This window comes from Pagrus pagrus (genome assembly GCF_965226575.1).
Source record: "Pagrus pagrus genome assembly, chromosome: 22".
Classification (NCBI taxonomy): Eukaryota; Metazoa; Chordata; class Actinopteri; order Spariformes; family Sparidae; genus Pagrus; species Pagrus pagrus.
This window is the reverse complement of record NC_140204.1, coordinates 1,427,098-1,454,296: the sequence shown is the minus strand read 5'-3', so window position 1 is coordinate 1,454,296 and position 27,199 is coordinate 1,427,098. Positions and strand designations below refer to the sequence as shown.

General features: G+C 43.0%; 3 protein-coding genes across 3 annotated transcripts in view; all 3 read left to right on the top strand.

Moving 5' to 3' along the window:
* Positions 1-370: 370 nt before the first annotated feature.
* LOC311252000 (uncharacterized protein) lies at positions 371-9,454 on the top strand. The gene is made up of 8 exons (XM_084344740.1): positions 371-683; positions 1,068-1,139; positions 1,583-1,657; positions 1,880-2,033; positions 2,126-2,223; positions 2,307-2,539; positions 6,138-6,226; positions 6,371-9,454. Exons 1-8 carry the CDS (start codon positions 437-439, stop codon positions 7,782-7,784), a joined length of 2,382 nt encoding a protein of 793 aa, XP_084200866.1. The 5' UTR covers positions 371-436; the 3' UTR covers positions 7,785-9,454.
* Positions 9,455-10,515: 1,061 nt separating this feature from the next.
* LOC311251914 (butyrophilin-like protein 2) overlaps positions 10,516-27,199 on the top strand; it is a 34,128-nt gene continuing 17,444 nt past the window's right edge. The window contains exon 1 of the mRNA XM_084344584.1: positions 10,516-11,551. Within this exon, the coding sequence (XP_084200710.1) occupies positions 11,398-11,551 (154 nt within the window). The 5' untranslated portion in view covers positions 10,516-11,397. The remainder of the gene's footprint in view (positions 11,552-27,199) is intronic.
* On the top strand, positions 11,938-27,038 carry LOC311251777 (uncharacterized protein; the record flags this gene model as incomplete). Its single annotated transcript, XM_084344420.1, has 3 exons — positions 11,938-12,289; positions 25,727-26,059; positions 26,329-27,038. 3 exons carry the CDS (start codon positions 11,938-11,940, stop codon positions 26,418-26,420), a joined length of 777 nt encoding a protein of 258 aa, XP_084200546.1. The 3' UTR covers positions 26,421-27,038.

Genomic DNA, 27,199 nt, shown 5'->3' with positions numbered 1-27,199 from the left:
TCTGATGGAGCTCAGGCTTCAGGAGGCTGAACACGGATCATTAACTGTCATTAGATCTGGATCGTTGGGAGATTTAAATGATCAATGTGATGCCTTCAAATCTTTTCTGGTGTTTATGTTTATATTCCTCTTCCTGTTTATTCTTTTCTTCTGTTGCTGTTTTTTTTTATTATTTCTTGATGTGAAATAAGATGAGATTCTATTTTATTGATATTATTTTTGTAATGATGTGATTTATTAATCGCAGACTTCGGGCAGTGTGAAGGGGTCAGCAGGCGGTTTTAGCGGGTGTCAGAACCCTGTGGACCCGCTGGTGTTGGTGGAAAACGAAGAAACCCTGAAGCGGAACCTTCAGTTTGGACGCTTTCCAGTCGGACATCATTGGAGCGCGGGCTCAGGACCAGCAGGAGAAGCATGAAGTTTCTCTGTGGAGAAAATGGCGACAGTTAACGTGATGTTCGTGTCCTCGGCGGACTGCGCGGACTTCAAACTGTCTAAAGCCGAGATCCTGAGAGGGGTCGTGGCGGACAAACTCACCACGGCCGCGCAGGAGATCTTCGCGGTGGTGGAGAGAACAGTGGCCGGGTACGAGGAGGAGGCGTCGGGGCTGAGGCAGGAGATCGACCGGCAGAGGAGGCAGCTGGAGCTGCTGCTGCAGCCTCAGGTCACTCTCTACAGGATAGGTGCGCACCAAACTCCAGTCAAAAATCTTGCGATTTAATATCGTGGACATCTAAAGCGAGAGTTTTAAACACTTTGAATCTGATTTGATCACTTTTAAACTTCACTGTGACGGGGACAGTTATTCTGAGCCTCGGGACAGTGGGGAAAAGTAACTAAGTACAATAGTTGAGTACTTTATTTGAGCTACTTTAAGCTAACTTTAGTTGCTTTGCACAGTCAGGTTAGTACAACAAAATATCATCAACTCATAAAGTGTTATTCATTTAACTTTCAGCAAAGTAAATTTTACTTTTTCAGTTTTACTGAGTTAAACATAATTCTGGTGTGATCATCTCGTTTTAACTGAACCTCCCGTCTTGTTTCTGGTTCTGGTTCTGATCCAGATGATGAGTTTCCTGTCATTGAGCCAGCAGCTGGAGGAGGAACTGAAGAGGAGCAGCACAAACCTGAGCCCAGTACGTAATGAAGAAGTGAACCATGATGACTTATTTTAGATTTGATATAAAGTCATTAAAACGAGCTCCACGTTGAACAGCATCAATACTGATCTCACTCTGAGGTGAGTCTGTTGGAGAGAATTCATCACCAATAACTGTTTTAGTAGTTGTTGGGTAACTGACACTCTGCACCAAACTCCATTCAAAAATCTGGCAATTTAATATCATGAAAATCTAAACCAGCTGGCTGCACTTTGCTGAGTTTTAAGCACTATTACATTTCACTTTAAAGAGAACAAAATAAAATGAACAAAAAAGTAATATTAATATTAATTTAATCGTGTTTTATGATACATCTTTAGCCTTAGCAAAGTTTTTACTGAGTTAAACAGAATTCTGGTGTGATCATCTCGTTTTAATTGAACCATTCGTCTTGTTTCTGTTTCTTGGTTCTGATCCAGATGATGAGTTTCTTGTCTGTGAGCCGACAGCTGGAGGAGGAACTGAAAAGGAGGAGCAGCACAAACCTGAGCCCAGTACGTCTTCATTTCTGCTACTTGATGCTTCTATAGTTCTTTCTCCAAACTTGTTAAAAACTTAATTAAACATCTTCAAATAACAACATGACACAAAAACTGCAGACTGTGAATGATTCAGACCTTCATCTCTGATCCAGAGGAACCTGTGTGTGAGGAAGAGGAGGCTGGAGGACAGGAACTCTTTGCAAAATCAAGATATAATGTTTTTGTTTCGTTCAGATGTGGAGGACACAGAAAGACAGGACGTCTCAGGCCACGCTGAGGAAGAGGAGGGTGGAGATGAAGATGAAGAGTCTGCTGAGGAGCCAGCACAGAGCACCAGTCTCCATCAGGACGTCCCGAAGAACCTGGATTATCAGACACCAAAAACAAGGTTCAAATATGATACGATATCACCACTTAATAACTTTTGGGTCACACAGAACAACACTGATGTTTCTCCTTGGTTGGATTTCTTTCTTGCAGAGGTCGGTCTGTGAAGATGAAGAGCAGTGGGAGTGATCCTCTAAACCTCCGAGTCGGTCTGCTGAAGGACTCCCACTCCAAAGTCCTCAAAAGAAGCGGTAACAGTCCAACAGAAACCTGAAACGTTCTGAATTTGTGCTGTTTCCTTCAGCGTTATGATGAACTTCTGTTTGTGTGTTAGTGCTGATGTGTCCGGTGAAGGACCTGACGTGTCCTCAACGCCTGCAGGAGTCCGACTTCCTGGATCTGCTGAGGTCCACCTTCCCTCAGCTGACCAGAGGGTTTGACGTCTTCACAGTCGACTCTAACAGGAAACTGATGCCACTGAGACTACAGACACTAACACCGGAGGAGATCCAACGGTCCATCAAATCCAAAGGGAAAGGAAGATCAGCGCTGTATATCCGAGTTAAGGTACGTCCAATTATTTAAATATTACCGCATACCTCCACCGAGGCCCAACAGGCCCCTTTAATTCAATCAAGCCTGATCCAATCCTGATCCAATCCGATCCTGACAGCCCTGTATCACTCTAAATCTGAAACCTCACATAACTGCTTCACCATAATTTGAACTCACCAATTGTCACTCATAGATACCAGCCACCTGAATATCTGAAGTTTTTTTTCATCAACGTGCATTAGTCCCTGAGAAATCAATAAATCTTGCAACGTTGAAATGCCCCTTTTTCAAGATCCACACCGAAGGTTAATCTTGTCTGTTCTGGGCCGAGACCCATCCTCCATCCAAGTATGGTGGAAGTCTGTTCTGTAGTTTCTGTGTTATTCTACTGACAAACCAGCCATCAACAAACAAAACAACCAACAAAACAACCAACCACCAAACAAACAAAACAACTGTTGGGAATGGATGGTAGGGCAGGTGTGGTTATCGGGAATTAATAATTATTGAAAATAATTATTAAAATTAATAAAATAAAAATTAATAACATTAATCTTCAAATCGTTAAAAACGGGGCACCACCCTGAAATCAGGGACCAATAACCAGACCAAAATTAGTCTCAAAAGAAGGGTTCACTTTAAATGTAAATATTTATAAAATACTTACACTTAAAGGAACAGTGAAGGAAATGAATCCGAGCACTGACCATCACAACCAATAAATGTTACAAAACATATGCACAAAATAATCACAGAAAACTGCTATGTACAATATAATAGACTTTATTATTGTTAGCAAATTGATTAAATCAATAATACTTTCAATAAACACCAATCAATTACTCAACCAAAGCAGCTAAACTATGAAACTAAACTAAGACAAACTCAAGCACAAATAACAAACAAGCATGGGTGTGTGTGTGTGTGTGTGTGTGACAGAGACAAAGAAAGAGGAGCCAAGATGGCGGTTGTAGTCAAAGAAACAAAATGGCGGTCACTCTCCCTTGGAGGGTGACGTCACGGAGTGTTCCGTTGAAAGGACTACAAAAATGGCCGAACAGGAAATGGGAACTCACGTTCGTTCGACTACAAAAAATGGCCGACATGTGACTTGGAGAAGTCACGCGTGGGTACGAATTCAAAGGGACAATATATTTTGCTGAATCATATGTCTGGAATTCCAAAAATGGTGCACGTGAATACGTCACCTAAAGCTAGTCAATTGAACGAACGCGCGAGATTTGAACAACAGCAATGGTTACACCACCGTTGGACTCGTGTGCACTTTGATGCACAGGAGATGAATTTGTAGGGAAAGTGACCTACGGTCCCACAAAAGGTGGACGTGCTACCACGAGGCTTCTGTCTCCTAGGAGATATCACGAGACACATATCTTATGTTATAGTGAGGTCATCAACCATAAGTCTCCAACAGGTCGCCCATAAGATTATGTGTGTGCATGTGTAACCCCTAATGTGTGTACATGTGCATGTGGGTTAGTTAAAGAGAGAGAGAGACAAAGACAAAGGGCCAACGCCCTTAGCGGCGGCTAGCCTAACACTCCCGCTCCACGGCGTGGAGGGGCTCAAATCAGCTCGTAATGAGCGAAAAGTGAAAGCAAACAACATGTTTTACCACGTAAAACAAACAGCAATAAAAAGAGGGACACGGCGGTCCACAAACTCACAAACAATAATGTAGCTTACAAGCATACAATACACGCTAACTTCTAGTATCTGCCCAGACACTAATTAAGCCTCACTTGTAGTCGTGTCTTCCTTAATCCAGCTCGCTTCCTCGGCGTGGATTAAAGGCGGGTTGCAGTTTCTGCGTTGGCTGTTAAGACAGCGTGGTCGACGGGCAATAAGAAAACGGGCAGAAGCGGCCGTTTCTTGAGGAAAAATTAAAGTATCCTCCTTGCAGGCAGGTAAAGAGAGGCTGGTTGCACAGCATCTTTTCAGGATCCCGAGCGTGTTCGGTGAACACGGCGCAGTTTCGGCTCATCCGACGAGATGAAAGACTGCGTCCTAGACGGGAAAAATTAGTCCAGACATCTGTAGGCCCCGCCTGAGTAGTAGTTGCATATGGAAGCCCATGCTTCCTGCAACTCGTAACTCTGGGGCTACTTAGTCTGCAAAGACCACGTAAAAACTTCAGGTAAAAACCCTGCGTAAACTCTAACAACTCCAAACAACTCCCAGTTGAAAAGGGTCTGCCGCTGTATTTATCTCCTCCGGTGTCGCGGATGTGACGCGTTCAGGTGCGCACGCAGACAGTGGGAGATGGGAGTTTCCAACCTGGGGGCTGTGACAAGCAGGCGCCACCTACTGGACCTAAGAGTCGTTGCACTTTCCTTTGTTCATCAGGCTTTTGTAGTGCAAGGAAGCCGCATCAAAGCATTGAGCTGCATGCGGGCCGATCCGACGTCAGAACCATGTGGCTGGTCCCAACACAACCAACCACCAAACAAAACAACCAACCAATCAACCAACAAAACAACCAACCACCAAACAAACAAAACAACCAACCAACAAACAAAACAACAAACCAACCAACCAACAAACAAAACAACCAACCACCAAACAAACAAAACAACCAACCACCAAACAAACAAAACAACCAACCAACAAACAAAACAACCAACCAAAAAACAAAACAACCAACCAACCAACAAAAAAAACAACAAACCAACAAACAAACAAAACAACCAACTACCAAACAAAACAACCAACCAACCAACAAAAAAAACAACCAACCAACAAACAAACAAAACAACCAACTACCAAACAAAACAACAAACCAACCAACAAACAAAACAACCAACCAACAAACAAAACGACCAACCAACAAACAAAACAACCAACCACCAAACAAACAAAATAACCAACCACCAAACAAAACAACAAACCAACCAACAAACAAAACAACAAACAAAACAACAAACCAACCAACAAACCAACCAACAAACAAAACAACAAACCAACCAACAAACAAAACAACAAACAAAACAACAAACCAACCAACAAACAAAACAACAAACAAAACAACAAACCAACCAACCAACCAACAAACAAAACAACAAACCAACCAACAAACAAACAAAACAACCAACCAACAAAACAACCAACCAACAAAACAGACAAACAACAAAACAGACAAACAACAAAACAAACAAACAAAACAACCGACTGACTGCAGGCTAACAGAAAGAAGCAGAGACTCTGGTGAGTGCTGAGACTAAACTGAACTCCCTCTGTGCTGTTATTTGCTATGTTATGGCTCATGTACAGTGAAGTATTCTGGCTGGTTGAATACAGCGAATAAACCGGCTGTCAAACTGTGAATAATGCTTGACTTTTAATGGCCAACACAGCTAGGTTGTTAGTCTTTGCTAGCTTGGTTGCTTCGAGCTAGGTGGGCGAGTTTCAGCAGGCAGGCTTCATTCGGCTCCACCTCTTTGTCTGTTTTTGATAAGCCAGGGTCAAGTACTGTCAAGATGGCGACGACCAGTACCACCAACTCCGAGTCTCATTCTGGCTCTTCAGAAACCTGCAGGTGACTGTCCACTGTGGTTATGGTCAGCAATTTAACTGTTGTCATTTCTTCCAGAGAGCCAGCACAGAACAACTTCCTCCTCCAGAGACAACAGATGAAAACACCAACGACACAAGAAGAGATGATAACGGGCCTCATGCAAGGTGAGACAAGACCAGACAAAGAGGACGGTATCTTCAGGGGCTGGATGTTAGTAAGCTCCGTTAGCTCAGTGTTTGAGTTACAAGTATCTTCAGTAAACATGAAGGTACATTTAAATAATGAAACTGCCTGTTTTCTACCTTCAGTTCCGACGACGGTCCTGTTGAAAAAGTGGAGAGCAGCAAAACGAATCATCTGTCCAGCATCTCACGAAGGCAACAACAAGTGGAAGCAGAGGAAGACGGGCAACATCGTGGAATATCACGTGACTCTACTGCCCCTTCTTCTGCCCACCCTGCAGCTGAGAGCGAAGGAGAAATTGGAGATGATGACGAGGAGGTGGAGGAAGATGATGGAGATGATGAGTGGAAGCCAGACAAGAATGACAAGGAGCTGAGTGAGGACCAAGCTGAACTGAAATCATCCAAGACGACGAGGAAGCGGCGAGTCAAACATCCAGGAGTCAAAACAAAGAGACGGAAACAGAAGGAGACGTCTTCGGAGGCGTCGGCTGAAAACAGCGATGCTGCTCTGTCCTGTAAAGTCTGCCAGGCTCTGCACGGGTCAAAGAACATGTTGATCAAACACGCCTGGAGTCACGTGGACGATCCGGAGAGGCTTTGTGGAGCGTGTGGAGAGCGTTCAGAGTCTGCAGGCGAGCTGAGAAGTCATCTTCAAACTCACCGGAAAACACACAGCTGTAACATCTGTGGAAAGTCTTTCCTCACTGCTGCTAGTCGACGTAGCCATGCTACGCTACACACAGGAGAGCGACCGCACAAATGTGAAATATGCTATAAAACATACACGTGCGTGTCTGGTTTGAGAAATCACCTGTGGCAACATGTGGACGACAAACCACACAAATGTGATGTCTGTGATCAGTCTTTTGCTTTCAAGCAGCAGCTGAGGATCCACAGCAGCACCCACACCGGAGAGAAGCTCTTCTGCTGCAATGTTTGCGGCAAATCCGTTGCCGACTTCCGAGCTCTGTCCCGACATAAGTTGATGCACGTGGGGTTAAAATATTACTGCTGTCAGGTTTGTGGGAAGCGTTTTATAACTTCTGCAAAACTGAAAGCACACGAGAAGATTCACTCAGAACGAGACAAAGCGTTCCTCTGTGACGTTTGCTGCAAAACGTTCTACACAAGAGGTGAGTTGAGGGTTCACCTGAGAACACACACCAAGGAGAAGATCACCTGCACCGAGTGCGGCAAGGGCTTGTCATCTAAAGGAGCTCTGAACAGACACTTGATCGTCCACGCAGGAGCGAGGCCGTACCAGTGCTCAGAGTGCGGCCTGCGCTTCAACGGGATGAGCACTCTCACAGAGCACATGAAAATCCACACGGGCGTCAAATCGTACGTCTGCGGGGTTTGTGGGAAAACCTGCGCTCGCAAGACGTACCTGACGGTCCACATGAGGACGCACAACGGGGAGAGACCGTACCAGTGCACCGTCTGCGAGAGAGCCTTCACTCAGAGCCACTGTCTGAAAACACACATGAGGAGCCACCAGGAGGAGAAGGCAGCAGCAGGCGGACTCAAGTCCAGTTGAAGTGTTGGACTTTTCTTATTCGTTTAGATTTTGAAGCTCTGGAAGTTTTGGAGACAAATGTTCTGAGATCTCTGTTTCAGAGGCAGAATGTGTTCACGATGCTGCAGACTGTGGTCACAAACACTGTGAGGGGGGAGCAGCAGCGTTGGCTCGAGGCGGTGTCGGTCTGTCCAGTGCTGAATGAGCTGGGCCGCATTCCTCCACATTCTGCTCCCTGCTCATTGGAAACAACTGAACCAGAAAACGTTGTGTGGACTCGGGCCTGAGACTTTAACTACGGTACCTCACAGACTGCAGTGGTATGTTTGAGGCCTCATAGTTGTGAAACTGTATAATTTTATTCATATATCTCGACAACCGTTGATCTGTTCTACTTAACACTTTACCGGTTTGTTGCTGAGGACCTAAAGAAGTGCAGTGTTGAGTTTGGTCCAGTTTGGACACTGGATCCAGTGTCCAGGATGTGAGACGGCGACTTCACTGGGGCATAGTTCACCAATGTTGAACTCACAAAGCCAAGATGCACACTTTTTATTTCGCTTCACATAGAGGAGTCAAACATTCACACCTGCTGATGTGTCTTTGTGACCACATCTGTCAGCTCACACGTGATCCCTCTAATGTGATGTCACGGGTAAGCAGACATGAAAAAAATGGCGATTAGCATGGTGCAACGGCTTGATGTTGCAACGACTTGCAGTGAGAAAGAAAAGAAAAGCAGAAGGTGAAACGAGTCTGATGTTCTGTCAACAGCAGCATGCTGGCTAACGTTAGCCTCAAGGGTTACAGTGTGTACTGTTGCTTGGCAGCACCGTCAGCTGCTCCCAGGCGCCTCGGAAAGTAAATAAGTGGGCAGTTCAGGAGGCTTCAGACTGGATCTGTAAAGCCTCATCACCAGCTCACCTGAGCCAGACTCCATGTTTGAGCAAGATCATTCCAGATGTAGTTTGTGTACAAGGAACGTGATTATGACCCGAGCAGGACTCGACACTGACCGGCACAAAGGTCCTGTTGTAATCATGGCGTTATTCTCTCAGATTAATCAGTTTTCTGAGCAACTGAACGTCCGACAGATAATGAAACTTTGCTCACGTGTCACAGGTGGTGGAAATGACGTGTTTTATGGGTTTTGAACCTCAGCGGGGCAACTTTCACGTACATGTATGAACTTTGGAAGTGGAGATCTACAAAATGTGTCATGGTGCCAACAGGAAGAAATAAGTGCTGATATTTGTGATTTACACATGTTGTACTGTAAAAAATAACTATCTTTCACTACGTTGACTGTTTATTAAATTCTGAGCTTTTCTGAACAAAGTTCTGCCTTAAATAACTGGACTTGAACCTGGAATCTGTTCTGGTGGTTTTCCACTGTGATGAGTTTGTTTTACGTTTGCAGTCCACAACACGATGTGGTCAACGGTAAATAACTGATAAATAAATAAAGCTGCAACAGAAACAAAACACTGAATACTCCTTAAAGCAAATATTAGATTATTTCATGTTTACTTTTTCTGTTATTCTGTGATATTTTATCAGTTTGAGCCTCTAACAGGTCGTCAGTTCATCTGAAGCCAGCGAGGAAAATCATTTTTTAAAAACTAACTTTAAAACTCTGAGAAAAGTATAATGTAAACATTTAGCACATTATATTAAAGTACATAATGTTACTGTGTAGTTTCTGGTTATTTTGACTTGTAAGATTCCTGTCAGCCAATCGGAGTTAATCACTGATCAGACGATCTACAATAAACTCACCCAACTCTTCTATGAACTGGGAGTAAGAGGTCTGTAGATGACCACCAGGTGGAAGCCTGTTCCCTGGACGAGGCCGTTACTACTTGATGAAGATAGTTTAAAACCAGAGACTCATATGAAGTCAGTGTAATGGTCGTACCTTGAGCTCCACTGAACGGCTTCAGATCATTTATGAGCTGGAACAAGGAACCTTTCAGTAATAGTATGTTTGGTTGCCTGCAGGTCGGGATGACAGGATGCAGTCGTGATTAGTTTTGGTATTTTATCATGTAAGACTGTGTGAGGTTGTAATATATTAGTGATTTTAGTGCTATATTACTGATATATTTATAGAACGTACATGTAAATATATGCATCATTAGTTTTATCTGTACTGTTGATACTTCTGTTTTATATCAGATACTTAAACCTTTTAATGAAGCACTATTCATACGGTGAATTTAACTTTAACCAGAGTAATATTTCACCTCCATGTCTTTACTTTTACTGCAGTATGACTTGTGTGTACTTCTACCAAAACTGGTTGTGGAGATAAAAAGTGTTGTCTCGACACGAACTGGACCAGCAGCTCTGAAAACTATGAGGAAACTGAAGCTCCTCCTGTTTCCTCAGAAGTGATCTGTGGCGGTCTGGGCTTCATTCCAGGGAGCTGCTTTAACAAACTCTGAAGCTCAACTCTGAACTGACAACTGCCGACGGGTCAACAACAGTCTGTCGCCCCGAGAGTCACCAGACTCCCTTAACAAATGTCTCAATTTAGTGAGTTGTTGTTAGGAGACTCTTCAGATATGAACACATGGTGCAGTAAACTACACCTCAAATAATATTTAAACAGGAAATGAAGGACTTTATTTTGGTAAGAGGACGTAGCTGACTCACACTCACATCTAGTGATCAGAATCAGTATTTACATCAAACTGATCTCTGGATAACAAACATGACGAGTGTGTTGGTGACGTGTTGGACCTGTTTGTTCACATTCAGCAGCTGCTTCACTGGAAACAGCTCAAAGTGAAGGTGCAGTTCAGTCCTGGTGTCAGTGGACGGTCAGCAGGAGGACAGTGACGACTGGCTGTGAGCTGATGTCCTCCATGTGTCTCTGAAGTGAAGCTCATTAAAGAGGACTTTGTGCTGGTTGTAGTTGTGACAGGAAGATGAAGATGTTTGTGGTGTTTGTGATCCTCGTGCACGGTAAGATAACCTTCCTCCCTCTGATCTGATCATCACCTCAGTCCACCGTCGTGTCTTTAATGTGGGTTTGTGTCATGTTCACTTCATCAGTGTGTTTCAGCTCCAGGACCATGTTTTCTTCAGAGAAACACATGAACAGTTAAAGGCAGCAGATGTTCACTGTGTCTTTAACCCTGATGAATGTAGAAGACTGTACAGTCGCACTGTCCTCACTTCTGGTCTTCAGGATTAGATCCCTGCAGCTCGCTCACACTCTGATGGCTTCTGTTAACAGACGTGATGATGATGCTTTGCTGACAGCAGCGTCACATGTGGATGTAGATGTTGGCCTTCATTCACACAGAGTCTGAGTTGAGCTTCAGCAGCACAGTTTACAGGCTGCTCACACTGCAGAGGACCACATTCACTCATCACATGAAATAAGGCTGCTGTCATTGACCCTCTCTGTCTGTGTGACCTCACAGTTTCCCAGGATGCCTCAGCTGTGGAGGTGTATGTGGGGGACCCGTTTGTCCTGCTGCCCTGTGACTTTCCTGCTGATGAACTGGACGAGCCCTCAGTGGTGTGGAGCCGCTACGATCTGGATCCTTCAACCATCCACCAGCGTCAGCAGGAAGGTGACCAACTTAAAGACCAAAACCAGCTTTACAGCGGCCGAACATCCATGAAGACTGACGCTCTGGAAACTGGAGACCTCAGCCTCAACCTGACAGACCTCCACCTCTCTGACAGCGGCTCCTACACCTGCACCGTCAGAGGGTTCAGAAGAGGGATGAAGAGAGAACTGAGAGTGACGGACGTACAGCTGCAGGTCAAAGGTCAGCAACTAACCCTAAAACCTACTGTAGATACAGGTCAGAGGTCAGAGGTCATGTTCTTTATGTTTCTGGTCCCTCAGAACGATTCCCATCCTGGGCCACAGCTCTCCTGGTTCTCCTGGTTGTTGGACTTCTTGTTTCTGGAGCTCTTTTACTACATTTTAGGCACTATTTCATGTCAGGTATGTCACCACTACTACACTACCCATCATGCACATGGGCAGCATCTTTACTCTGGTGGCTCCCTGACTGTTGAGACAGACTGTCAATAGTGAGGTCTGGGATTATAAGAGAAGGATGAGACAGTGAGGTCTGGGATTATAAGAGAAGGATGAGACAGTGAGGTCCTGTTACCATCACAGTTCCTGCTGCTGTCTGTACAGCTGATGTTGTGGTTTGTTGTCCTCTCAGTCTACCAGGTGAAGGTGGATTCAGAGGCAGAGTCTGTCCAGCTGCCCTGCAAAACCACAGTTCACCTGCCTGAAGATGCTAAAGTGGAGTGGAGGAACAGAGACGACAGGAAGGTCCATGTGTATCAGAACGGCTCTGACCGGCCTGAACAACAGGAGGATGTTTACAGAGGTCGAACAGAGATGAAGAGCAACCTGCTGAAAACTGGAGACCTCAGACTGACCCTGAAATACCCCACAGAAAGAAACAGTAACACCTTCACCTGCACCGTCTACAACAGGGAGGGACACATCCAGATGAAGAAACAAGTGGAGCTGCAGGTCAAAGGTCAGTGCTGTAGATACAGGTCAGTACTGTAGATACAGGTCAGAGGTCAGTACTGTAGATACAGGTCAGTACTGTAGATACAGGTCAAAGGTCAGTACTGTAGATACAGGTCTTTTTGTATCAGTTATTGATTGATGATCAGTTCTCAGCAGATTCAACAAATCTTCACTTCCTGTTGAAGAACTTGATCATAGAAAATGTTTGGGGTTTTTTTTGAAAAATATTGTTTATTACATTTTCTCAAAACTCAAAACACACAGAACTGCTCAGACATGACAGAAAAAGAAAAAACATCAGTGTGGGCATGTAGGTACAGTAAATAAAAAATGACTATGAAAATAGAAATAAATAACAGTGGGCATATTTTCCATCCAGCCCCCTCCCTTTCAGTCTCCTGCAGCAAGACAAGGCAGTATCCAGATGACATTCAAAACGGAGCATACAAACATATCAAAGCTTCAAGGTGCTTGTTAGATAGTGAGCACTTAAGACAAAGTCACAAAGACAGACTAGGCTGATCTGGGAAATCCACGTAGCAAAGAAGATGACAGCGTGGGCCCGTTAGCTGCAAGTAAGGGTCCCAGACCTTATAGAAAGCATCTGTTTTGGAGTGAAGCATGCATGTGATGTATTCACTAGGAATGCAGTCCATAACAATGTTGAGCCATGATTTTTTTGTTGGAGCAACATTCTTGATCCAGAAGAGCAGAATGTTCTTTCTAGCAGCAAAAGTCAGTATATTGAAAAGTCTCCTGTGTTTACTGTCAGTGATCTGACCATCCGGGAAACCAAGTATAAGGCACATAGGGTCCATCTGTGTTGAGACACCAAAGATAGCAGACAGTTCATTCACAACACCAGACCAATACCTTTGTAGCTTCACACATGACCAGAGACAGTGAACATAATTACCAGTCTCAGAATTACATTTCCAGCAAAGCGGGGAAATATTAGCATCCATTTTGTTCTTGACAACAGGTGTTATATGTGTGCAATGTACAACTCTAAACTGTATGGATTTGGTGCGGTTACACACTGAAATGTTCATAGCCTGAGACCAGACTTCCTGCCAGTCAGCATCATCTATAGCAACGCCCAGATCTTTCTCCCAGGCTTGCTTAGTGGTTTGTGAGGTAAGAGGAGAATTGGCGGTCAGGGCTCCGTAAAAAACAGTAATGCATTTCTTATCAATCTGTAGAGGCAGGGCTTTCTTCACACACAAAGTGGTGTTATTTAGGGCCGGGACTTTATCGCGGTAATTAAGATTAATTAATTACACAAAAATTAACGCGTTAAAAAAATTAACACATTTTAATCGCACTTATTTTTGCACCGCAGAACGTTTCTCACTGGATGAGTTTCAGGCGTACCGATTATACTGGAGCACAATTATTTAACGAGTTAAAAAGCCGCCAACACTGATCACTGCCCATGGATCTATAAAGTTTTAATGTAGCCTGAACGCAGCTCAAACCGACCCGGTGCCTCAGCACTGCGACCAAGCTTTGATAAACACACCGGATCCGCGCCGGTTTACAGGATCCTCCTGTAGTTTAGCCGGTCGCTACTGTTTAAAAAGCGCTCGTCGCAGTGGAGCTGAGAACAGCGGAGTTTCCTCTGCTGCAGCTGAACAGCTGACATGTGGTCAAGACGTAGGTAGCCTACAGACCTGTCACTGTCTCACGGTGCATAAGACTTCAACCTCAGAGCTCTCTGTCTTCAGACTGTCCTGACCTGTCCCTGAACATCACACAGGGAAAACATAGAGCTGCCTGTGTTTTATTAATGTTTACATCAGGCTGAGTTCAACAAATCAGTTTATGCTACTGTGATTTAAGTAGTTAAATACAGTAATCATCATAGTGTAGTGGCAGGAAAGACCATTTACCAAATAACGTTACTTAAACATGTTTCATTGTGCTGTGCTCTAAAAATAAACTAACAAACCAGTGCAGAGTCCTGTATAAGGAATGTTCAGCTTAAATTTTCCCCTTAAATTTAGGTTCTTTAGGAAAATCGCTTCTTATCAGGAAATCGTTAATCGATCGATAAGGTCCATCAACTATCGATTAATGAATTAATCGATAATTTGCATCCCTAGTCTGTTGGTCTTGGTTAAGTACCACCTTGAAAAAAAAGAAACAATGTTTTGTTGCTTAAGCTTATGTATTCATGTATTCAGTCATTATTCAATGGTATACTAAAACCCATATGAAAAAAATTGCTTCTCACTGTTCTCAGGTCAAATATTTATATGCAATTAAAAATGCGATTAATTTCGATTAATTAATTACAAAGCCTCTAATTAATTAGATTAATTTTTTTAATCAAGTCCCGGCCCTAGTGTTATTAGTCATTAAGGTGGTATCTTTAACTATGAAATCTCTAATTTGTAAATATCTGTAGAAGTCACCTTGATTAAATAAGCCAAATTGTTGTTGCAACTGCTGAAAGGATAGTAAAATCTGGCCTTTAAATAGATCACCTATTTTCTTTAGCCCTTGGGTGCCCCACACTTTAAAGCCCTGATCCTCACAGCCTGGCAAGAAGTCCGGGTTATCAAGAATGGGAGTGAGAGGAGATGATAACTGAGCCCGGCCTTCTATAGAGCGGATGGATCTCCAGGCTTTGATGGTACTGGGATAGTGCAGAGGTTTTTAACAGATTCGGGGTTAGGGACACTTCGACTGAGAGGATTCAATATCATGGAAATCCAGGCTGGATCACACTTGTGCCAGCTTGCAATCACCCGCAGGTGTGATGCCAGTTGGTAAAATCTAAGATTTGGTACATCTAATCCTCCATCACAACCTGCTATTTGAAGTTTTGTCATCTTAAGACGGGGCTTCCTTTTGCTCCAGATGAAGGAGCTTAGCCAGCCTTCAAGCACCTTAATAACCTTGTTGGATGATTAAATAGGCATCATTTGCAGTGGGTATAGCAGTCTGGGCAGGACGTTCATTCCAAGCATCAAATTGTATGTCATTCTGTTCCAAATAATTGTAAAAGATATGCCAAATTTTCCAAAACTTATCCAGTTTATTTTTGGTGAAATAACTTATCTTTTCAAGAGCAAAATTAAAGGACATTCCCTTCAACCACTGGGAGATTCCACTGACCGATTGATTCTTCCATGAGTGGGCAATACATCTTTTGGCTTCAAGTAAACAAATGTTAAGAAGAGACCTTACATTGTTTGAAATAACAAAATCGTCCGGGTAAATATTTAGAATGCATGTTTTAGGGTTACAGGGTACCTTTTTTTTTTTCCAACAGTATCTTTATTTATTTATTTCCAGACATAATAACACATACATATAACCACTGGGACACCAAACGTCTGCCCCAAACTGTGCAGAACCCATGTTATCAAATCCCAACCAAGACATAACAACAAAACAACAACACAAATAAATAAAATAAATCACTAACGAGAGAAAGGAACTTAAATACACAGTGAAATAATAATACAAATACTACATAAGTAAATAAAAAGTAAATAATAAAAAATAAAATACACAGGTGGGGGAGAATAAATATAAAGTCAACCATATACTGCTCATACTCACAAGTGTGCACTGCACATAAATTAGATAATGGTCAATCAACATCAGACAGTAAATATTTTTCCAAAATGAACTGCAGAGGGCTACTTATGGATCATCACCAGATGTTTCCACCAACCCAGACGAGTCTTTATTCACAAGAAAATTTCTAAAGGGGCCCCAAATGTTATCAAAAATAGGTTGCTTACCCCTGATTGCATACGTGATATTTTCTAAGGGCAGAGTTGCTGTTAATTCTGAAAGCCATTTACCTATCCTTGGTCTATCTACCTCTTTCCAAGCTATTGCAATGACTCTCTTCGCCAACAACAAGCCTATATCTAAAAATAAACAATGATTCTTTCTTATATTACAATTAGTTGGGTAGATACCCAAAAGAAATATTTTTGGCTCTAAATGTAATTTTATCTCTAGTATTTCCTCAATACACTGCTTCACTTCTTCCCAGAATTTCTTTATTTGAGAACACTGCCACAAACAATGGAAAATCGTGCCCTTTTCTTTGTCACATTTTATGCAAACATCCGGTATGGCATTATTGAATTTGTTAAGTTTAACTGGAGTCATATAAGAACGCATTAACCAGTTGTACTGCAGAAATTTTAAACGTGTGTTCACTGTTTGTAATTGTGCTTTGGTACATGCCCTCTCCCACTCCTCAATGGAGATATTCTCCTGTAGGTCCTCTCTCCAGGAATCGAGCTTATTTATTGACGATTCTGAAGATTCACCAACCAGGTCATTATATATTTTGGAGATCAAGCCCCTTCCCTGGCAGTCTTTCACCATCATTTCTTCAAGTGTTGATAGACTAGGAATGGACAAGGACTGATTTTGTTGAATTCTAATAAAATCTCTCAGTTGTAAATATCTAAAGAACTGGCTGCGAGCAATGTCATGCTTGACAATAATTTCATCAAAAGACAACAGATGATTATCATCAGGACTATAAAGATCTCCTATTTTTTGTAACCCCTGTTTAGCCCAAATTTTAAACCCCCCCTTCACCTCCTCCTGGGGGGAAGAGATCATTTCCCCATATCGGACTAAATAATGAGAGCGAGTCAACTACTTTGAAATATTTCTCAACTTGATGCCACACACTAATCATATTTTTAGCCATAGGATTCTTGGTGTTATTTTTGAGTTTCTTAAAATTAGCTGAGTACAGGTAAATGGGCAAAGGCAGCTTCAATGTATCACCTTCCATTTCTCTCCACAGTGGCACATTCTCCTCAGAGTAGTAGAACATCAGTGTTCTCAGTTGCGCCGCCCAGTAGTACCATAGTGGGTTTGGGCATTTAAGCCCTCCTCTATCGTAAAGCAAGTACAACAAAGAAGTGCCTTCAGCTGAGAAAATAAATTGCTTGGTGGTGGCAGCGGTAAATTTTGAAATAAATACAAAAGTTTAGGAAGTACATTCATTTTGAGAGTGTTTATTTTTCCCATTAATGACATTGGTAAAGCCGTCCATCTATCCAAAGAATTTGAGATCTTTTGCATAACTGGTCTATAGTTAGTTTCTATGATATTGTTAAGCAATGGAACAATTTGAATGCCTAAGTAAGAAAAGCAATTGACAACTTTAAATTGTGCAACTACATTAGTTGGATTTTCCCTGTCTACTTGGTTTAATAACATAATGGATGTTGTAGATTTATTAATCTTGTAACCTGAAGTCTAGCAGGGCTGGGATGGATTTGTTGGTATTTTTGAGAAAAACAATAATGTCATCAGCATATAAAGCTAAACGGTGTCCTATAGCTATTCCAGAAATGCTATTATATGACCTCACTGCAATTGCCAAAGGTTCAATTGCCATTATGAACAACAATGGAGACAAAGGGTCCCCTTGTCTACACCCTCGATTTATTTTTATAGTTTTTGAGATATTACACAGGGTACCTTTTTACCAGTAATGCGACTGATTACATCTAAAACCTTTCCCCAAAAGCCAATAATCTGAGGGCATTCCCACATACAATGGATCAGTGACCCCTTCTGATGATTACATTTAATACACGTGTCAGGAATATTGGGATTCAAGTGGTGTAATCTAGCTGGAGAAATATACTGTCTACTTAACCACTTAAATTGTAGCAATTTGGAGTGTGTGTTTACAGTTTGGGTTTGGACTAAGGAGCAAGCCTCTGTCCATTCCCTTTCTGTTATATTCTCTGTTAAGTCCATCCTCCAGGCCTGCAGGATATTGTTTGAAGATTCTTTGCACTTGCTGACAAATAAATTATATAATATGGTCACTTGCCCCTTGTTTTCAAGATGCTTTAAAATTATGTCTTCCAGTGTAGATAAAGGTGATAGCTTCAAACTATTACCCTGTCTAGACATTATAAAACTTCGTAACTGGAGATATTTGAAAAACTGCTTCGTGGGGGTATCATATGTGGTTTTAAGTTCTTCAAATGACATAAATGTATTTCCATTGTAAAGGTCAGCCACCTTAGATAAACCTTTAGTGGACCAAAGTTTATAACCTGGATCTGCTCTGCCTGGCTGGAAGTTATCATTACCAAAAATAAGTGAAAATTGCGATAGTTGTTGTGTTTCATCAATATATGCTAAAACATTATGCCAAATTGTTATTGTGTTCTTCAGAAAAGGGTTTTTTTGTCTGTTTAATTATTTTTTTCTTCTCTGCTGAGTGTATATACAGTTTTAAAGGGATTGAGATCGAGTGGGATTCAATTGTTACCCATACTGGGGGATGGTCCTTAACGAAATAAAACATGCTTGCTCTAATGTGGGCTGCCCAGAAATACCATAAGAGATTTGGTAGTTTCAAACCACCTCTGTCATATGGCAAATATAACAAGGAAAGTCTGAGTCTTGGTCGTTTATTGTTCCAAATGAAATTTGAAAATGTTTTCTTTAAAGATTCAAAGAGAGAGAGTGGAGGAGAGAGTGGGATCGATTGGAAGAGGTATAAGTATTAGGTAAAATTGTCATTTTTAGAATATTAATGCGTCCGATCAAGGATATTGGTAATTTTGTCCACCTATTTATAAGCTGTATAACTGCATCTGTAGGGGGGTTGTAGTATGCTGAGATAATTTCACTGACAGTGCCCTCAATTTTTGAAGCTCTATAATTTGCTGTTGGTTAGGATTCTGGTAAATCTGGTTTTCAATTTCTTTTATTGCTTTTCCAAGCTCTTCCATTTCCAATCTTTGGGATTTGTGTTTAAAACTTGTAAAGCTTATCATTTGGCCTCTTAAAAACGCTTTTGAAGCTTCCCACCTCACAGATGTCGACGTTTGGTCAGTATTATGTTCAAAAAACATATCAATTTGTGTACCAATAAATTCTATAAATTCAGGATCTCTCAGCCAGTATGTTTGTAGACGCCATCTTTGGGAATGGTGTAAGGTGCTAGGCAGTTTAAAAAGAAATGAAGTTGAGGCATGGTCTGAAATTAAGATGCTGTCATACCAGGAGCTTGTAATTTTGGGTATTAAACCAGCTGAGATTAAAAAATAATCAATTCTAGAAAAGGTCTGATAGGTACTGGAATAGCGGGAGAAAGTTTGTTTGTTGAGGTACATATTTCTCCACACATCAGTCAAGTTAAAATCTTTCATACACTGAAGTAACTCTTTTCTTGCCTGAGGGTGAGAGGTGTCTATTCCTGTAGACCTATCGAGCTCTGGTTGAAGTGCACAATTGAAATCCCCACCGATGACAAGGTGACCAGGCAGAGCAGCAAGTGACAAGAAAAGCTGTCTGAAAAATGTGGGATTGTCATTGTTTGTCCCATATACATTTACCAGGTTCAGTCTGATTGAGAGAATTTCACATTGGATGATAAGATATCTACCAAATTTGTCTTGAGTAATGTCAATAAGTTTAAAAGGCAATGATTTATGTATAAGAGTAATTTTATGTTATTTCTTCAGTTATAGTAGCTTGGATATACTTCAGTATATATACACTACTCACAAAAAGTTAGGGATATTTGACAAGAATATCCCATAAAAAGTTCATGCTATTCTTTTCTATTGTTCTTCTATGTTCATGATATTCTACCATGAAAGCAGGGCATTTAAGTGAAAGGATGTAATGGTAATTTCTTTATCTCAAACAAGCGCTAACAACAGTGGTGGCTATACCACAACAAAAAATCTCAATGTCTCAATAACTTGATCAATTTTAAAGTGATGATGTCAAAATTTGAACATCATGATGAAGAGGACTGTTTGAATACAAATTGTCATTGAACCAGAACATTTAGAGGTTCAATGATAACTGAACCACTAAATCAGACAGGTGTTGTGATTTTCTTGGTTAATCACCTTGTTAGAGAACAGTGCATCTGAAATTTAATCCAAAAGCCAAGCATCCCTAACTTTTTGTGAGTAGTGTATATAACAGAGATGCAAAACAATAACAAACGGTGAATGAACACTTGAAAAATAACTGGGCGCACTTCCCAAACTGAAATACACCCCCCCACCCCACAATAAACTGATCCCTAGGAGCCCATAACCAGGCCCAACTATGGAGCTTTGCCAGTCCACCCTTGCCATCAGCATGGAGAGGAACAGCCTGCCTAACATACTGGAATAAACAGTATCATTATAAACTAAGACAACCAAACACTATGACTTAGTTATTATTATGCGAACAGTATCACAGAGTCATAATCCACTGTATAGTTTGAAGCCAAACATAAACAGAGCTGAACAGAGACAAGAAGAGCAGTAATGACATAAAGTCGTATTTAGTGTTGACTATCATTGTTCTTTTCTGCCCGTTACCTATTGTGCCAAAAATGCAGTTCAAGCTGTGTTAGTGCCATTAAGGCAATTTTAGTGATTACCCACAAACTTCTGGTTGTAGTCCCTGTACAAACTTCTCTGCTGCCGCCGCAGTGTCGAATATGTGGCGTTTCCCTTGGTAGGTTACCAAAAGTCTAGCCGGGTGGATAATCCCGTATCGTAGCTCTGGAATGGAAAGGGAAGCCAGATCTTTCTTTACTTGGTCGAAGATTTACCTTCGCTTGAGCAGGTTGGCGGAAAACGTCGGGGAAGAGCATGATCCTCTGGTTGTCAAGAGACAGCGGTCCCTTCATCCTGGCAGCCTTCATTATCCGAGTCTTGTCCGCGTAGTTCAAGAACTTGATTATCACTGCCCTGGGCCGCACCGTTGATTGTCGGTCAGTTACATTAATTTGGCCGATTCTGTGTGCTCTCTCGATCAGCAGCGGTCCAGGAAAATTATCCGCACCAAGCACATCAGTTAGCCATTTCTCCAGAAATGCGCACATATCATCCCCTTCTTTCTTCTCCGGGAGGCCCACCAGTCGAAGGTTGGAACGGTGGCTGCGGTCTTCCAAGTCGTCAACTTTAAGCACCAACTTCTCCACGGTTGCTTTCATGGCAGCATTTTGGGCCTGCAGAGATGCGATGTCATCATCGTTGGAGCTAATTCTATCTTCAGCCTCCGTAACACGCACTATGACCGCTTTCAGTTCGCTTTTCACTCCCTGAATCGCATTCAGCAGTCCATCAAATCTCGACGTGAAGTCTTCCTTCATTGCTTGAATAGCGGTGAGGATTTGGTCTGGGCTGGCCATGAAGCTAGCACCTGGTGCTTCTCCGCTAGCCACAGCCATGCTGCTTGCTTGCTGTGCAAGATCAGGTGTGGGGTCTGTCTTCGCAGGTTTTTGTGCCTGTTTTGTCAGTTTCGGTGCCATTGGTACTACACCTCTCTTCAACTTAAAAAGAGAAGAAAAAAGTGGCTGTACAGGGTTATTTGTAGTTGTTTGGTTGTCCAAAAGTCAAACCTTTATGGAGGAGCTCTGACCCACCTCTGCTCAGTACCGCGCCATAACCGTAACTCCAGAGCAACCCTGCCTAGCCTGGAAAGAGGGAGAGGGGCCCATCGGTCTAAATCTGCCCTTATAGCATCCAAGGGGGAAGTTGGACTTAAACATTTGACCAAAAGTGGGTGTTATGTGCACTCCTAAGTAAATGAAACTGGTGGGAGACTAGCGGAACAGGAAGGGCTCAGCCATACTTGGAACACATGTTAACGACCCCATGGCCTCGGATTTTGCAAAGTTAATTTTATATCCCGAAAATGTAAATGTATCAAAATGTTGTCCGCGTATAAGGTGATTTTGTGTTCCCTTTCACCAGCAAAGATACCAGAAATTAAAGTGTTCTGCCTTACTGCTTGGGCCAGCGGCTCGATAGCAATGTCAAAGGGCAGAGGGCTGAGGGGGTCGCCCTGCCTATTCTTGCGGTGGAGGGGGAAGTTGTCGGATCTCAGCCCATTAGTCAGAACTGCTGCCGTTGGAGTGTTATACAGAACCCTAATCCAGTTCACAAAATTATCGCCTAGGCCAAATTCCTCCAGAGCGTAGAACAAATACGACCACTCGACCCAGTCGAATGCCTTCTCAGCGTCGAGAGTCAGCACGAGGGCCGGGTCCTTACAGCTCTGGGTTAGTTGGATGATGTTAAGGAGCCTCATCATATTATCACAGGAGTTCCAGCCCTTGACAAAACCGGTTTGGTCCTACTTGACAATATGGGGCAGCACCTTTTCTAGGCATAAGGCCAAAATTTTGGAGAGCAGTTTTTGGTCCGATTTAAGTAGGGCTATCGGCCTATAAGAGGCGCAGCTATCCGGGCATTTTCCTTTTTTAAGGATGAGAGAAATGTTGGCCTCCCTAAGGGATTGAGAAAGGATCCCATTTTCAAATGAATGATTAAGCATAGACAGCAGAGGGTCTAAAAGAATACTACTTAACTCCTTATAAAACTCACATCCAAATCCATCCGGCCCTGGGGCCTTAGCGGACGGTATAGATTTCAAAGCAAGTAGCGCCTCCTCTCTAGTAATTTGGGCATTAAGTTGTCATTTTTGATCCTCCGTAGCTTTGGGGAGTCTCAAATCTGCAAAAAACTGACGCATAAGGGTCAGGGCATTGTTAGGCTGTTCTGAACTATATGGATTGGAATAAAATGATGCAAAGTGTTTATTAATGGTTCTAGTATCGAACGATCTAACACCATTAGAGCCAGTGATAGAAACTATACTTTGAGAATCTGCCCTCTTCTTGACAAGATTAGCAAGAGATGTTCCAGGTTTATCCCCAAACTTATATAGTTTGGCAAATTTGAGGGACTGTTCGGAGTCCTGAATCAGAAAAATATTCAATGCAGCACGTGCGGATAACAGTTCCTTAAGCAAATCTGGACCCGAGCTAGATATGTGATTCTTTCCCCCAATTCAGCTACTCATGATTCGAGAAGTTCACGCTGCTCATTTTTCCTACGTCTTTTGAATGCAAAAAAAGACATAATCAGTCCGCGGGAGTATATTTTACACGTCTCCCAGAGGACAGAGGGATTATCTGTGGATGGTGAGTAAGTAAAGTAGAAAATAAACTTGCCATCTTTGAGGAGATAAGGTTGAAATCTGCAGCGCCGTGACAACGCCCTCTCCTCAGCGAGAGAATATACCAAATAAAGGGGGGCATGGTCTGACAACACAATGTTGCCTATGGAACATGATAAAGCAAGAGACACCTTTGAGGAGGGGATGAAAATGTAATCAATTCTGGTATAGCTTTTATGTCGGGCTGAAAAAAAAGGTGAACTCTGAATCAGTAAGGTGAAGCTGCCTCCACACATCAGAATATTCAATATCATGACATATATTAGTGAGCACCCTCGCTTTCTTAGAAGGGCGAGAAGTGTCAGATGGAAGTTTGTCAAGAGAGGGATTAAGGTGACAATTGAAATCTCCTCCCACAAAAGAGTTCCCAGAGCCCGCTCCATAAACACTGCAAAAGCCTTGGAGAGAAAATCAGGGGAATAGACTGGGGGACAATATAGATTCATAAATGTTACCTCTTTTCCTGCGAGTATTCCTTTAACAATTACATACCGGCCCTGGCCCCACCCAACTCCTTTGCAATTTAGCATTGTCTTTGTCCTCCAGGTGAGTTTCCTGGAGGAACGCAATAGAAACATCTTCCTTTTTAAAAAATGATAATACTGCCGTCCTCTTGGCAGGTTTTTGTAGGCCACGGATGTTCCAAGAACAGAGCTTAATATTATTTAAATCAGAGATGGCCATAAGACACTATTCGCCATAAGGGCAGGATAAAAAGCCAGAGCCGGTTACACCTACACTCAATCCTGTACATGCATCCCATGACCTACATTATCAGATAAATAGGACAGTTACATTTGGCAGGAGTGGAAAACACCACACTGATACCCAACTTAAATCTTATATACGTGTCATGTCCTTAGCAAATCACATTAACTACACTCAGCAAGCGTAACAAATGTACAACAGAGAAAAACAAACTGAGGGTCTTTTCCCAAATAAACAGGGACTGTTCACCATACAAGCACTCTTTCAAGAGCGAACTGATGGCATATGATGAATAGCGTGCCAAGAAAACTAAAAGAGTCCTCCCTGTGGGAATGATCGAAATAAGGTGGAAACATAATATTCACGTTACGAGCAGCCGTGTCACTCGGTTAAGAAATGTTCAATATGTTCAAAATGTGAAAAAAAAAAAAAATTGAGAAAAAGTGTCCCAAACCAGACAATCGGAGCTCCGTGCACCGCAAAGTTATCATCCAGGCAGAGAGTCAATGAAAGTGCGTACCTCCTCCGGGTTGGAAAACCTCTTTTTGGAGCCTCCGTGTGTCACCTGTAGAGTAGCCGGGAACTGCATAGCATACAGCATCCCTCGCTCTCGCAGCCGCTGTTTTACCGCATCGTATGCCTTGCGTTTCTTCATCACTGTCGAGGAGAAATCGCTGTAAAAAGGGACCCTGGATCTGTTGTAGATTAAGCCACTGTCCTGGCTGGCCTGGCGCGCCGCTTCCATAACCTTCTGTTTGTCTCTGAACGGTTGGAATCATAGCAGCAGCGACCTGGGGTTCCTGTTCGAATCCGGTTTCGGTGCTAGAGTCCAGTGGGCTCTCTCCAACTTTATGCGGCCGGCCTTTGTGGTCATCTTTAGGACGCAGGGTAGCCATGACTCGAAAAACTCCACCGGCCACCCAGTCTCCGTATCCTCTAACAAGCCGACGACCCGAATGTTCAGGCGTCTGCTATAGTTCTCGGCCATGTCCAAACTCTCTGTAAGGGCGCTGACCTGCTTTTCCAGCTCCACAATCCTCGGCTCTTTTGCTGCGCAGAGTTTTCAACTGCTAGTAGCCTATCCTCTGCTTCATCTAGCCGCTTGCTAGCGACCTGGAGGTCTGTAGCATGCTTATGGATAGTCTCGGCTAGAGGGCTGAGTTTTTCATCGATAACTTTAATAATGTTGGAAGTCATTACGCTCAGAGCTTAAGAAAGGGCAGGGTCAAGCTCGTCCGCGGTTTCAAACTCGGCCTGGTCGCTATCTTGTGTATCGTCACCGGGCTCGGACGGGACGTCTTTTTTGTCTTTATTTCCTCTGGTTCTTCCCATCTTGTCGAAAGACTGTGGCCAAAAAGAGAGAGCTAGTACCAAGTGGCACGGAGCTCTGGCAAAAGCATCTGCTCAGCTCACATGTGACCCCCAAAAGAAAATGTTAAATTTGACGTCCAGAAATGTGAAAGTGACAAAGAGAAGCAACAAACAGCAGTTCAACACTGAGAGGAGACATTACTGTGAAGACCACAGGGACAAAACATCACAACACCATCAGGACTCTGATCATGTCCAACACCTTGAACACCTGGTTTTACTTCCTGTATGTCTGTCCCCTGTTACCTGCTGGTCTCACCTGGTTCTGTCCTTCAGCTTTCTCTACTACTTTGTAATCAGTCAATAAAGTTATTCAAACTGCTGCTGCTGTCTGTACAGCTGATGTTGTGCTTTGTTGTCCTCTCAGTCTGTCAGGTGGAGGTGAAGGAGGGGGAGGAGTCTGTCCAGCTGCCCTTCAAAACAGCACCTGACCTGCCTGAGGACGTTACAGTGAAGTGGAGACGCTATGAACCCTCATACAGGAGAGTCCACCTGTATCAGAACAGACTTGACCAGCCTGATAAACAGGACCAGGATTACAAAGACCGAACAAAGATGAAGGAAGACCTGCTGAAGACTGGAGACCTCAGTCTGACCCTGAAATACCCCAAAAACACAGATGCAGGAAGATACTGGTGTGCAGTCTACAACAAGGACAAATACATCCTGAGAGCGAAGACAGTGAAGCTCAAAGTCAAAGGTCAGTATGAAGATACAGAACAGAGGTCTGTGTGCCTGTCTCTGGTTGGCTGCTTGTCTCGGATTGGTTGCTTGTCCCTGGTTGGCTGCTTGTCTCGGATTGGTTGCTTGTCTCTGGTTGGCTGCTTGTCTCTGGTTGGTTTCTTGTCTCTGGTTGGTTACTTGTCTCTGGTTGGTTGCTTGTCTCTGGTTGGTTGCTTGTCTCTGGTTGGCTGCTTGTCTCTGGTTGGCTGCTTGTCTCTGTCTAACTGTCCTCTGTCTCCTCTGCAGAGAGAATTCAGATCAAATTTGAAACAGTGGATATCAAGAACAGAAGCAGCTCCACTGATCCGACTCCTCTGATGGCTGATCAATCTGTTTGATCGGTCTGTTGGTCAATCTTTGATTATTGATCTGATGTGACTTTGGATCAGAGACAAAATGGAGGTGAAGGAGCTGATGGACGACGGATGAAGACAGGAGGACGCTTCGTCAGCTTCTTCTTCACTCTGACTCCTCCTGCTGACTCTCACACAGTCTACACACTCACTATTGATGACTGTTGATCAGTGATGTCAGAGTGATGTCACATGTTGTTTGGACTGAAACATGTGGTTTAGATCCTCTGAACTGTGACAGTAAAGTGTAAATACCCCCTCAGGTGTACAGACAGCATGTCTCTGTAGTAACTAAATGTCTCCTGACCTTCACAGAGTGTCTCCAGATAGAAACAGGTCCAGTTCAGACTGTGAGGACCTGTGGCCGCCTGCTTTAACCTCACATATCATCTTTACCTTCTGTTCAAAGCAGCGCATCTTAAGCCTGAACCTCAGTTTGTGTCTCATCGTAGTTTTCTATAAACTGAGACTTTCTCTGCAGCTCTTTGTCAGACTCACCCAGAACGCCCTGGTGTGCAGAGCGCCGACCGTTCAGCTGCAACAGATCCACTCTGTGATTCTCTGTTTTATATTTAACACTTTATTAAACAACACAAGAGACAACTGCTGTTGTTCATCTGCTGTTTGTTCACTTCTCTACAAGGGACTCACACACCTTCATGCACACAGACTCACACACCTTCATGCACACAGACTCACACACCTTCATGTACAGACTCACACACCTTCATGTACACAGACTCACACACCTTCATGCACACAGA